The sequence below is a fragment of the Pteropus medius genome, unplaced genomic scaffold, assembly GCF_902729225.1.
Source record: "Pteropus medius unplaced genomic scaffold, Ma_sr-lr_union100, whole genome shotgun sequence".
Lineage (NCBI taxonomy): Eukaryota > Metazoa > Chordata > Mammalia > Chiroptera > Pteropodidae > Pteropus > Pteropus medius.
The window spans coordinates 10,662,412-10,675,258 of record NW_024350319.1 but is presented as its reverse complement, the minus strand read 5'-3'; the positions used below and the strand labels follow the sequence as shown (position 1 = coordinate 10,675,258).

The following is a 12,847-nucleotide window of genomic DNA, read 5'->3' as shown; positions in this document are numbered from 1 at the left end:
CACACTCTGTGTATCGCTCAGAGAGGGGTGGAGAGTCCAGGAGGAAGGCGGGCGAGGGGGGCGGTGGCTGCCAACTTTCCGCCAGAACGTGTCTGTCGCCAGTCTCTGGGTCTCTGGGCTGACCCCTTCACCTTGGGTTTGCCTCCACCTCCCGGAAGGGTCTGGGGAAGGGAGGCTGCCTCCCCTATGGGAAAGGAGAGATACTGGAATGGAATTCATAAGCAGGCTGGAGCTGCCTTCCCCCGACTCCCCCGCCACCCCGCCCAGCCAACCCGGTTTGCCCCAGGGCCCGCTTCTCTCAGCTACTCTACTAGTCCTGGTTTCTAATCAAGAAGCCAAGTCACTACGGTATCTTCAAAGTACGGACTGACCTCGGCCAACTTCTCTTTTATTGCTGAGAGCATAGGGCAGCAGTCCGAGAACCACTTCATCTGTCCGTGGCTCACCTCTTCTTGGCTCCGGTCTTTAACTCCAAAGAAAGTGGTTAATAGAGGGAAAAAAAGGGAGGAGAAAGAGGAATAAAAGCAAATAATATTGATATAATCTTCCACCTTTCTTTAATTGAAGGCAAATAATCTCTGGTCTTTCTAAATCTACATAAAGGCAACTGAGAATCTTAGCCTCACAAATCTTTTCAGCCTGGACCATCAGCCTGTCAATTATATCCATCAAATAACGTGAAATATAAAACCTGAAATGCTCTTCCAGAGAGGACATTTTTCCAGTTGGGGAGATCTTCAATTCTTAATTTAAGATTTGATCTAGCATCCACACAGATAAACTGGGACAACCACTTCTGACCTCCAGGTGTGGACAGACAATATTGCTCAGGTTCTATTTTCAGGGATGTTGAAAAACCTTCTGCTCTTAACTGTAACTTTTCTTCTCTACCACATTCCCATACACTATTTACACAAAATTCTTCTGTGTAAGCCATTTCTTCTTCAGTTAAAGTACTAGACTGGTAATCAAAACAGCTATTTAAGCTTACTCTAATACTGACGGTGATAGGTGACCTGGATGATGTTGCTTGCCCCCTTGTTCCTTTCAGTACCATCACCTTGACCTTCAATTCATGGAACTTTTCATGGTCATTCTCGTTGCAGGGTCTTTCCACAAGCTGTTTGCTCCGCATGAAATCCTCTTTCCCCACTCTTCACCTACTTAATTCCAATATAAGATTTTGCTGTCCTTTTAAATGTTTCTTTCTCAGAGAAGCCTTCCTTTCACCCCAATCTATATCAGTCTATATCAGCCCTGTAATAAACTCATTCCACCCTTTTCCTCCCTACGCTTACCAATTTAACATTAACCATTTAGTTTTAGGATTTAAAGTTCTCTTAACTGATATCCAGTCAGCAGATTCACCAGATCAAACACACCTCTCCATTCTAACTATAAAACTGATAGCTACCCACAACACCAAGGCCTATTTCTTCTCCCAACAATTCATCATTCATTCAACAAACATTCGGTTCTAGATATTGAGGACACAGTACTGACAGAATAAATAAAAAGCCCTGGCATTCTGGTGGAGGACAGACAATAAGCAAATAATCAAACTATGTAGTACTTAGTGATAGGCTATAGGGATAAAATCAGAGCAGAGAAGTAGGGAAAGCTGGGAATGCAGAGTATAGATATTGTATTTTAAATAGAGTGACTAGGGAAAGCTTCATATGAGTAAAAGTCTTGAGGAAAGTGAGGCAGTGAGCTATGTTACTATCTGGAGCTTTCTGGGGTGTGTGTGTGGGGGGAGCCATTCAGGAAATGGTACAAAAGCCAGGAAGAGGATCCTGACTTGCTCTAGAAAGAGCAAGGAGGCTTGGGTGGGTGGAGCTTAGTAGGAAAGGATGAAAAATAGGGAGTGGGGCAGATGGACTGCGGAGGACCCTTTTAGTACATTGTAAAGACTTTGACTTTTACTGAGTAAGATGGGTGGCCATTGGTGGATTTTTGAACAAAGTAGTAACATGAGCTGACACATTTTTAACATGCTCACTCTGGCCAATATGCTGCAAATACACTAAATGAAGCAGGAAGACCAATTAGGAGGCTTCCAGAATAATCAGATGACAAGTAATGGGAATTTGGACCAAGGTGATAGCTGTGAAGGTAGTGAGAAATGCTTGGCACATTTTTTTTCTTGGCACATTTTATAAAAGTAGAACTGATGGGATTTGGTAACGGATTGAATATGAGGTGTGAGAAAAAGAAATTTTTGGCTTGAGGAAATGGAAAGATGCAGTTGTCATTTACTGGGATGAGAAAGTCTGGGAGGAGGAGGTTTAGGCAAGTGTAGTCAGGAGCTCAATTTTGGACATGCTAAGTTTGAGAAGACTATTAGAAATGTAAGATTTGCTAATTTGTATAAATACTTCTTATATATTTATCATGAATCAGTTGGGTTTCTCAAACTTGACTATATTAGTTGCATGTTATTGAAATTGCATAAACTTTACAAAAAGGAAAAAATAAAAGCAAAAATAATTGTTCTTACAAAAGTTAAAAATTGAATGCTTTAGAGACTCAATAAAGGCAAATAGCTTACAAAAATGACTATCAAGCTAGGTATGAGAAAGACAAATGTAAAAAATTGGGTAAAAGATTATAAAAATCAAGGGGGAATTGGTACTCATTGCTTTCAAGTAAATTTTTTTTTTCCTTTAAAAGAGACACTGGAAATCTCAGATGATGATTTACAGGGGTAGTTTATACAACAGAGATATCTCAGATCTATAATCAAATAAAGACTTTGATCTTATTTCAGAAGATTAGTCAAAGAATGTGTACTTATTCATTTATAATTAAAATGTCTACATTATCGATATATAATTATGATTCCCTGTTGTGGTATCCAGCCACCAAGATGACCCTAAATGATCCTGCCTCCTAATATTCACACCCTTGTGTAATCTCCTCCCACATTGTGTCAGGGATTGTGTGTGTGACCAACAGAATATGACACAAGTAATGGTATGTCACTTCTAATTAGGTTATAAAAGATACTGTGTCTTTTACCTTGATGATATTTCTTGGGTTGCTCATTCTGGGGAAAACCAGCTGCCATGCTTTAAAACTACTCAGGTAGTTCTGCTAAATGGCCCTGGACTTCCAGCACCAGTCAAATCTTCCAACGACTGCAATCTCAGGAGAGCCCCTAAGCTAGAACCAGCCATTCCTGGATTCTCAACCCTTAGAAACTATGTCAGATAACAGTGGTTGTTTCAAGCTGCTAAGTTTTTGGATAATTTGTTATGCAGCAATAGGTAACAAATACACCTGCCTTAACCCACTTTTAAAAATTATCCTTTTTCTATCACATTAAGCACTCAATCTTCATTAAAGTCCCTATTCTCTTGGAGTATTATTAAATAAAAGAATTAGCAAAGTTCTGGAAGTCATATATGTCAAATACTTTCAAATGTCAAAGTGCTTCCCTATAGTCAAGTATTTGGGTATTATTTCAAACATAGCAAATTATAAAAGTTCTAGAATTTCCTATATAAAAATGTACTTTGTGAAAGCCTTTTGCAGTTAAAAGCAAAACGCAGAGGTGTATCTGATGTACCAGTTGCTTTGCTGTGGCTTTTAAGTAAAAAATAAAAAGCGTCATAGAAAAAAGGTTTGCTTTTTTTTCTGTACTGGAATCAGTCCTTTCCTGCCCAAATGATGAAGGTTACTTAAGGGTTTTCATTGTTCAGGTATAAGAAAATAACAAAAAAAGAACCTCAGCAAAAGAGCTGTGTGGCCTGATCAAAGATGTCAGTAGCATAAGGAGAGAAAGAGATTAAAAGAGAAAAAGTGGCAGGGTAAAGTATTACAGAACACTGGGGATAGGAAGAAACACTACATGAAAAATAGAAGTCAAAAGCAGCATAAGAAGAGCAAGAATGGCAGTGGATAAATCAAATGAGTTTATAAAGACTTCCAGCAAAGCCTTACAAATAGTGTAACGATAGGAGATGTTTAAAGTGCAGAACAATAAGTCCAGGTAGGGGAATCAAAGAGGATGGCATGAGACAACAAAGAATATGGCAGATGACAAAGAAAAGAGTAGATAATATTGAGATGCTGATCTGGTTTCCCATTCCATCTCCAATCCTATATCCTAGCTAGGAAAAGATTCCACTCATATTTCTATGGATTGCTTATTAAGATAAGTACTTCAGTTTATGTTTAATAGTTTAAAAATATAACTATATACATTCATCTATATTGTACACAAATAAACCTCTTTATTAAAATTCCCAAATCAAAAATACTGTTTCTATATCCAGGTAAACCCTTGTTGCCATCCGGTGTCTATATATACTTTTACACTTGATATTTCAATGCTTCTGCAGTTGTCTGTGTTCTCTGTCTGTATATGTGAGGTCATATGGAGACTGAAAGCTCCCAAAGGGTAGGGTTTGATGCAATGAGTGTGATCTTACAAATATATAAGCATTGTATTAAATACTCAATACATTAGCAAGATGTACCATCACTTTTTTTATTGGCAGTAATAGAAATACATCCATGTTATAGTGCTTATTTTGGCTAAAGAGTCAGTGCTATTTTATTCTGCTACTGTAGTGTTTCAATTTTACATAAATTAGTTAAGTGCAGTCGTTACATCTAGGAAATAGACACATTTACTGATATCAGCCAAGTAAAGCTACTACATGGTTGTTCTCAAATTAAGCAAAATACTAACATAATATAATCATTAGGGAGAAAGAAAGGATGCCCTTCTTTCCATTAATCACAGATTATACAAATTTCTAAGTCTCACATACACAGAGATTTCTAGATATGATTAATCTAAGGAAAAAAAAACCCAAAATTTGAATCCAGCTTAATTCACATAATCACTTCAAAATGCATATTCCAAATAATTTCCTAATATGTGTTCACATTAAAATAAAAGTAAATTATGAACATAATTTAAAATTTCTGATTATGAAAGGTCACAGAAAAGTATATTAAATGTTACTTTGGCATTCCTATTTCATAGGTTTAAAGGAATGATAAACTAAAGAATTCTTTTATAATGTAAATAATTACTCCTCAGCTAATCATTTAGGTAGAAAATGTTACATCTTAAGGCAGGAAAAAGTTTGTTAATATTTTTTATAAAGTTAGTTAATTCAACAAATTAAGAATCAGTAAATGGGTGCAAATAAAGAATACTGCTTTAAAGAGAGAATTCTTTGGAGCTGATTTTAACAGTATGAAAAACTTGGCTTCTTTTTAAAAAGATAACCTAATTTTGACATTTAATAAACATATTATAGGACTTCAAGAAGAAATAACTAGCCTTTTACTTAAAAATGTAGGAAAAAATAGAAAAATTATTAAATATAAATCATCTGAACATTTAACCTTTTTATTTCCAGAAAACAGAAGGGAAAAGAATCTACTTTCACAGGACTAATTCAAGGCCCTCTTATAATTTACATAGGGATGTAGATGGTAGGACTCATGGTGGCAATGGCAATTTTCTGATAATACTATCATGAGTAAGTATTACATAAGGTTTTACCCTAAAGGGTTTTAAAACTAATTTAGTCATTTTGTAATTTTTTTAAAACATTGCTTTAGCTGTTTAACCCAATTTCAAGGCAAATTGAAATTGGCACATATGTCTTAAGTACTATTCTGTGGTCAAAAACATTTTTAAGAGACATTTCTTTTTAAATGGTCAAGTTTCTTCCCTTACAATAAAGAGGTTGTTTCCTATAATTACTCTGTAATTCTATTTGGTCACTCTTGCCTCTTTTGTTAAAGGCCACAAAGAAAGCATCTTACTAAAGTAGTAGCTACTAAACTGACTAGAAACTAAATGAACTCAAGCTACTGAATTAGATAAACCAACTTCTTGAATATGGGCAATATGTTTTTTGTTTTTTGTTTTTGTTTTTGTTTTTTGGTGAAATGTAAAGAAGAAAAAAAAAAACCTTCTGGAAAGCCATTCATCTTATCTGATGAAATAAATCCCCCAGTTATCTTATGCAGTAGCAGCATTATTAAGTAGTGCAATTCTTCAAAATAGATTGCAAACAATATCTTCCTCAAATAAAAATATAATTAAGTTTACTTATAGCTGTTTATAAACCACAACTTAAAAATTTAGCGCCCCCCCAAACAGAATAAGCAATGCCTGTCTTGCCTACATGATAAAGGGAATGTGTCTGTGCACACGTGTGTATGTGTGTGAATCATTCAAGGCCAGTGGTACCTCAACGAGAAGCTAGAAATACAAGATATAAATTAAAAAGTAAAACATTACATAATGGAATTTTTAGCTTTGACACTTCTGACATTCCTCTATCAATAATAAGAATTATAAGTAGCCAATTCTTAAATTAAGACCATAGTTAAGAAAAGTCAAGGAACTATATACTCAAAAATTATTAGAGCAATATTTCACATTGTTTAATGCTATAGCCTATACATTATGGAACACAGTACATGCAAACAGCATAAAGATGCTGAATCTCTTATTTTGTAACTGTTACATAAACATGGTACATACATAAATTTAAAACCTTAAAAGATTATGCCTTTCCCCACTGATCATTTTCTATTCATTCATCATAAATAGGCACTTTAATCTAAAAATGCATTCTAAAAAAATATATTTTGATCCTCCTGGGAAACTTACTTCTGAGATGAATAAAGCCCACTTTAAAAACAAAATCAATAAATCCAATCTATTGATATACTGAGTCAGCCACTCCACGTGGTATATGATTTAGACACGAAATTCATATAACTGTGAAAGTATCTAATATACTCTCAAGAATCTTTACTTATATGAACAACTCATTTGTTTATATATTTATCAGAAAGGATATAAAATATACTTCCATACAATTAAAAATATTCTGTTCGATACGGGAAAAAAACCTTCTTTAAAACCTCACTAAGATTCAAAGTATGAATATTTTTCAAATATGGGTATAATATGACAAAATGTGCTAAGTTCTCTGTGGGAATAACTAAAAACAAGTTTTATAGAAGAAGAAAGGAAAACTGATTTTACTATACCAAGATAAACACCTTCAGATGTTGGGAGATAGTCTCAAAACTACACAAGAAAAATTTTAATTGCCTGTCATTATTAATAACTGTTATCTTTTTAATCAATATTCATTCAAGAGAAAAATGTTCTAATCTACAAAAAGTTAAAAGAAATTTCATCAGCCTCTGTATTGTAACTTATAGGACCAACAGTAATATATTTTGGAAACTGCAGTGAATCTAATATAAACTTGTAACTTGTAAACTTCTCACTGTCAGCCATTACAATTTCTTTGAATCAAATACATAAGCAAATGTACAAGCAATAATGTAAGCAGTACATATTAAACACCACTACTGTCTAAACTTGATTAAACAAATGAATAACTTTACAATTAAAAATACATTTTCAGGTGAAGTTAAGTCTCTTGACACTAAGAGTCATATATTCTTGCATGTGTGGGCCACAAAGGTCTTGGCTAAATTGTACATTTTCAAGGTGCAAAGCATAAAAACAGAGCTTTTGAGAAGGATACTGGACATTTCAGACAGCTTCAAGACGACAAATCAATTAACTCCCAAGTACTGGCTTCAATTCAAGCAATATTTCTACAAAATATACATTTCACGACTTAAATTATTACCTAAAGACTATAAAAAGCTGCTTTGGATACACTACACAGGGATTCAATGACAGAACTTCTGTGTAAGTACAGTATGGTCACTCATTCTTTACTAGACTTTTTTTCCTCCCTGAGTCCACATCTACCAAGTCTATGTAATATATGTTACAAAATCAATAGTTATCTTAAAATATTTCATAGCACTCAAATTATATAGTTTGTATGGTATCTATTGCACTTTGGCTTCCACTAGGCCACTGGACAGAACGTTACCATGACTATTTATACAACTACTTGTATGCCTCAGTGCATCAGCTCCAAGATAGGCCATTAAAAGTTCAGTGCGGCGAATGAGCAACTGCATGAGGTCTTCGGCCAGAGTCTCTATACTGGAATAGCGTACCTTCTCGAAGTCAAAAATGTCTTTGAGAAAGAAAAGAACTTGATTCTGGAAAATAAACGCAAAACAAATTGGCACTTATTAGACCAAAATTATATTAAATCTAAATAGCTACTAATATTGTAACATGCATTGAATTAGGAGTCAGAAAGCCAAGGTTCCAGTGCTAGTTTCATATCTCATTGGAAAAGGGACCTTGAACAACTGATTAAACCTTTTTGGGGGTCTCATTTTCTTTTTCTGTAAAATAAGGGACAATGCTACTTATCTTTTATACTACTCGGGGCTGATGTGATGATCAAAAACAGTAATCTGTAGGAAATGCTTGTAAACCCTAAGCACTGTATAAATGTAAGGGACTATTATTAAGTCCTTTCCCAATAAATGAAGTTTTCAATGTTACCTGGGAGCACTGGTACTATAAGACAGAAGAGTACACTATTTCCAATAACTGTAACTAAAAAGTTTTAAATATATATTTTTCTGTACATAAAAAAACTAAAGACACATGCAAAATAAAAATTGCAGGTCTCAAATCAGTGGAAGATTGTAAAGGATATTTCATTTCAGTAATACTTATGCTGAAACTCATTTTAAGTTTTATACTGCTAAGTATTAAGTCTTAGACTGTTATGCCATGGTGAAAATAAGAATAATTCCAAAGAGCAAAAAAACAAGAATACTTAATTTCTGCCCTACAGAAATCAAGTGTTAAGAAACACTAAGAAGGCACGCTTCTTAGATTCACTGAGTTTTACATCTGGAAGGGTCATAAGCAATCAACCTGTCAAGCCCTCTCATTTTATAGATGAAGAAAAGGAGGACAAAGCATAATTTATCCAGAGTTGGATTGTTCATTAACAAACTTCATTCTCAGCCTAGAATTTTCCCACTAAACATATACCTTACATTTGGGAGGTCAAGTAAACTAGTCAAAAAATAATGAGTAAAATAAACATTTCCTAAACCATTTACATAAATGCTACATTAACAGCACATAAACACAATTTAACTTTTTTTTAAATGAAAGGTATAATGAAACATCCAAACTTTCAAACATCAAAAGCTTTCAAATTCATACCTGATTGTATTTACTTTATTTGCTCCTTGAAACTCAGCCTAAATTCAAGACTATCTAAATAGTGAAACTTTTCTGAGCACTGTGCCAGGCAGGAAATTCTGCAACGACCTATAACCTGTGTTTTGACAAACTTAAACTGCTGACATTAGGATACAACTTTAAACTCCCATGTTATGTCTCACAACTAGAATTTTATTATTCATATTACTTTGAACCAGAACTTATTTCAAAACTGCCGTATGTGCCATAGACATTTGTTTTATAAATTTCAAAAGCATCCACATACAAAGAATAAATTGTCTACAGCAATTTGACTATAACATCATAACACCATCCAAGAATATGTTTCAATTACAGAAGGAAAACTGATAAGGTGAATGGACTTGTTAAAACTATTCCAAATCTATATAATTAAGCATCAAATCTATATAATTCTGTTCCACTGGCACTTAAACACTAAATTTATGTGACTTTTATAACTTTACCTTTAAATAACATTCTTTCTTCTATAAAAACAAAAACAAAACAATAATACCTTATCTGCTTTTTGATGTAGAAAAAGAAATGATTCAATGACTAAACATACCTTAAAGAAGCAACATAAATCATAGAGAGAATTTCTAGGACCCAAAAAGCCCCATGCTAGGACAGGGCTGATGTGCTCACAAATGGCATAAAAATGGGCAAAAAATCCATCTGGGATCTGTTGGGTAGTAAAAGAGAATCAAGTTATTTTTACTTTCTCAAATTTGCCTTTTCTAGTAGAAACTGAAATTGCTATCCATCATGTGACCAGATATTTCTGAGTGTAGACCAAGGGTCAATGATGATGAGCCAGCCTAATAAGAAAGTTAATAAACTTATAAGTAACTTTTAGAGTCACAGAATGTTTTCTGTAGATTCTATATCCTAGCCAATATTTTTAAATATGCTGAGAAATATTATTTCTGAAAGGCCTTTTCACTTCATAAAAATACTTCACAGAAAAGCAATCATATCAGTATTGTAATCAAGTAAAAACAAGAATGCTACAGTGTTCCTTAGCAGTATAATTTTTAGGATTAATAATACAGCCATGTGAACAAACAAAACAGAAACAAACTCATAGATACAAAGAACATTTTGATGGCTGCCAGATGGGAGAGGGATAGGGGAGATAGAAGAAAAAAGGTAAAGGAATTAAGAAGTGTAAATTGGTAGCTAAAAAATAGTCATGGAGATATAAAGTACAGCATAAGGAATATAGTCAATAATACTGTAATAACTGATGGGTACTAGATTTATCGGGGTGATCACTTCATAAGTCACATAAATGTCTAATCACTATGTTGTGCATACACCTGAAACTAATATAATAGTGCATGTCAATTATAATTGAAAAGTAAAAAATTATTTAAAAAAAAAGACTGCCATTGTTTTAGCCATTAAAAAGTTCTACTCAATCACTTTAGATTACCTGAAATAGACTAAAACAATTTTTAAATGAGTAAGCACGAAAATATGCTTACTAGAATCCACACTTTTAGTAATGGAACCAGATATTATTGAAGCATTTAATTTTGTAATTGCCTCTTCTTGTGAAATAGTAATACATACGGCTGTGATTTAGGAAACCTTGTACGTTTATTAATAACTTTCTATTAAATAAGATTCTATGGGATTTGTCATATAGCGTTGACTGGGGATAACTATCCCTTAAGATCCTGTCTCTTGGAGGGGTTATTTGCTATTTTACAGGTTCCAAGGTATCTTCTAAACCTCAACTTATAAAATATATCATAGCAGCAGTTACCATTTAATGATTACTCATTATATTCCAGATAATGTGCTAGGTTCTATTTAACTTAGTAAAACGCTTCTGAAAATGTAGGTCATGTCGACATTTTAATATGTAAAAAGTTATACTTCAGCGGGATTAAATAACCTGTCTTAAATCATACATAGCTAGCTAGTGAAGGCCAAAAAATTATCAGAGATGCACTGAAGTTGTTACTCTGGTCTAAGAAATGTTCCTCATAAATTGAAATTCTAAATTCCATACAGATTCTAACTGTATTAGGAGTTCAGACAAGTTAGAAGTTAGCATGGGCTGAAGTAGAATATACGTGCTTCATCAAGAAATAATCGTGGAGCTGAACTCAACAGCAGGCAAAATTTATCTAAGTACAGAGGACAGAATACAGCATTTCAGGTATAGGAAATAGTTTCCCAAGAGGTGAGATACATAGGTTTCTGTGGATACAGAAAGAAAAAACTAGTATAAGGCACAAGATTTAACTAAGAAGAAATAAAGTTAGATATAATGATAATATTATAATTATGAAAACTATCACTTAATAAACTTTTGAAATATTTACTCTTAATTTTATGCTTAAATTAAGCTTGTTGATATTATCTCATTTCATCCTTACAGCAGCCCTATGAGGTAGGCATTAATCGCATTTTGCAAATAGGAAAACTTAAAGTCAGTTGATAGTAACTTGCCCATGATCGTACTAGCTATGTGAGAATCAAACCCAGTCTACAAGGCTGTTCCTTAGCCCTAATCCAGTAGTTCTCAGATTACAGTTTGTAATCATCATTTGGGGAGCTTGTTTAAAACACAGGGTTCTCTGGCACCATTTTAAATAAGAATTGTTCAAATATATGGTCTCCAGAATTATTTGTAACAAGCACCCTCTGAAGATGCTGTGAGAAATGTGGTTTGGCAATATCATCTCAAAGTTATGAGTATCAGGCTAAGAAACATAGATATGATAAAAATACTATAAGTCAATGAGCAAATAATAATAATAACCAACACTTGCATAATGCACTATGCCAAGCGCTATTCTAAGAACTGAACACTTAATCGTCAAAAACCCCATAAGGTAGATACTATGCTCTTTTTTTAGAGATGAAGAAACTAAGGCATAGATAGGTTAAGCAACTTACCAGAGGTCATGGCTAGTAAGTGGCATTTGAAACCAGGCAGTCTCACTCCAGAGTCCATACCCTTGACCATAGGAATGTATGGTAAAAGCAGTGTGTAGTGGGTGAGTTGGGCTGAAGGGTATAGAACATGGAGGCAGGATATAAACTTTGAGACTTTTTTTCATAGGGGCTCTCATTTGAATAAAATAGCCATCAGAATCAAATCATTATTTCTCAGTTGGAGTACATGAAGTAGAAATCACTACATATTTTTTTTTAAACATCATTAAGTGAAAAAACAAAAACCAAAACTCTATCAAAGCTATTTCCAGCCCTAAACCCTCTCACACTTAGTAGAAAACTCATGCATGCCTCAATACTTGCTATACTGAACTCTACAGAATGTTAAGGAAGAGAGAGAAGAGATTCAAAAAAGGAGAAGCCAACCTGGGACTGATAAGTCACTCATCTAGCTTGAGGCACAGTCCTCATGAGCTGCCATCCCCACTTGAGAACTGACTCAGATGTTTGACAGGTGCCTCAAATTACTTAGCAAAGAAGTCCACGGTATAATGAATTTTACCTTCATTTGTTGCCTTTTCTGTTTCAGCACCGACCAACAACTTGAAGCCACAGCCTAAATATACGAAGAAGAGAAAAAGCAAGATTTAAATTTATACCTATATAAACTTTCCATTCTTTTTAGAAATTCAAAGTTGATGCATCTAAAATGTTCAAAACATTAACTACAAGTAAGAATCGGTCTAGGTTCCTTCTACTGTTTGTAAATATTAATGAAATGGTGTTTTGTTTTTACAAATT

General features: G+C 34.0%; 1 protein-coding gene across 4 annotated transcripts in view; it reads right to left on the bottom strand.

Moving 5' to 3' along the window:
* Positions 1-4,470: 4,470 nt before the first annotated feature.
* The window catches only part of MIGA1 (mitoguardin 1), a 70,056-nt gene continuing 61,679 nt past the window's right edge, over positions 4,471-12,847 (bottom strand). For 3 of the 4 annotated variants that reach the window (XM_039838643.1, XM_039838644.1, XM_039838645.1), the window contains exons 14-16: positions 12,609-12,662; positions 9,699-9,815; positions 4,471-8,079 (exon numbers count right to left, since the gene is read on the bottom strand). In XM_039838643.1, the coding sequence (XP_039694577.1) occupies positions 7,861-8,079; positions 9,699-9,815; positions 12,609-12,662 (390 nt within the window). In that variant the 3' untranslated portion in view covers positions 4,471-7,860. Of the gene's footprint in view, positions 8,080-9,698; positions 9,816-12,046; positions 12,158-12,608; positions 12,663-12,847 lie in introns of all 4 variants that reach the window. The other variant, XR_005647745.1, reaches the window with a different exon arrangement.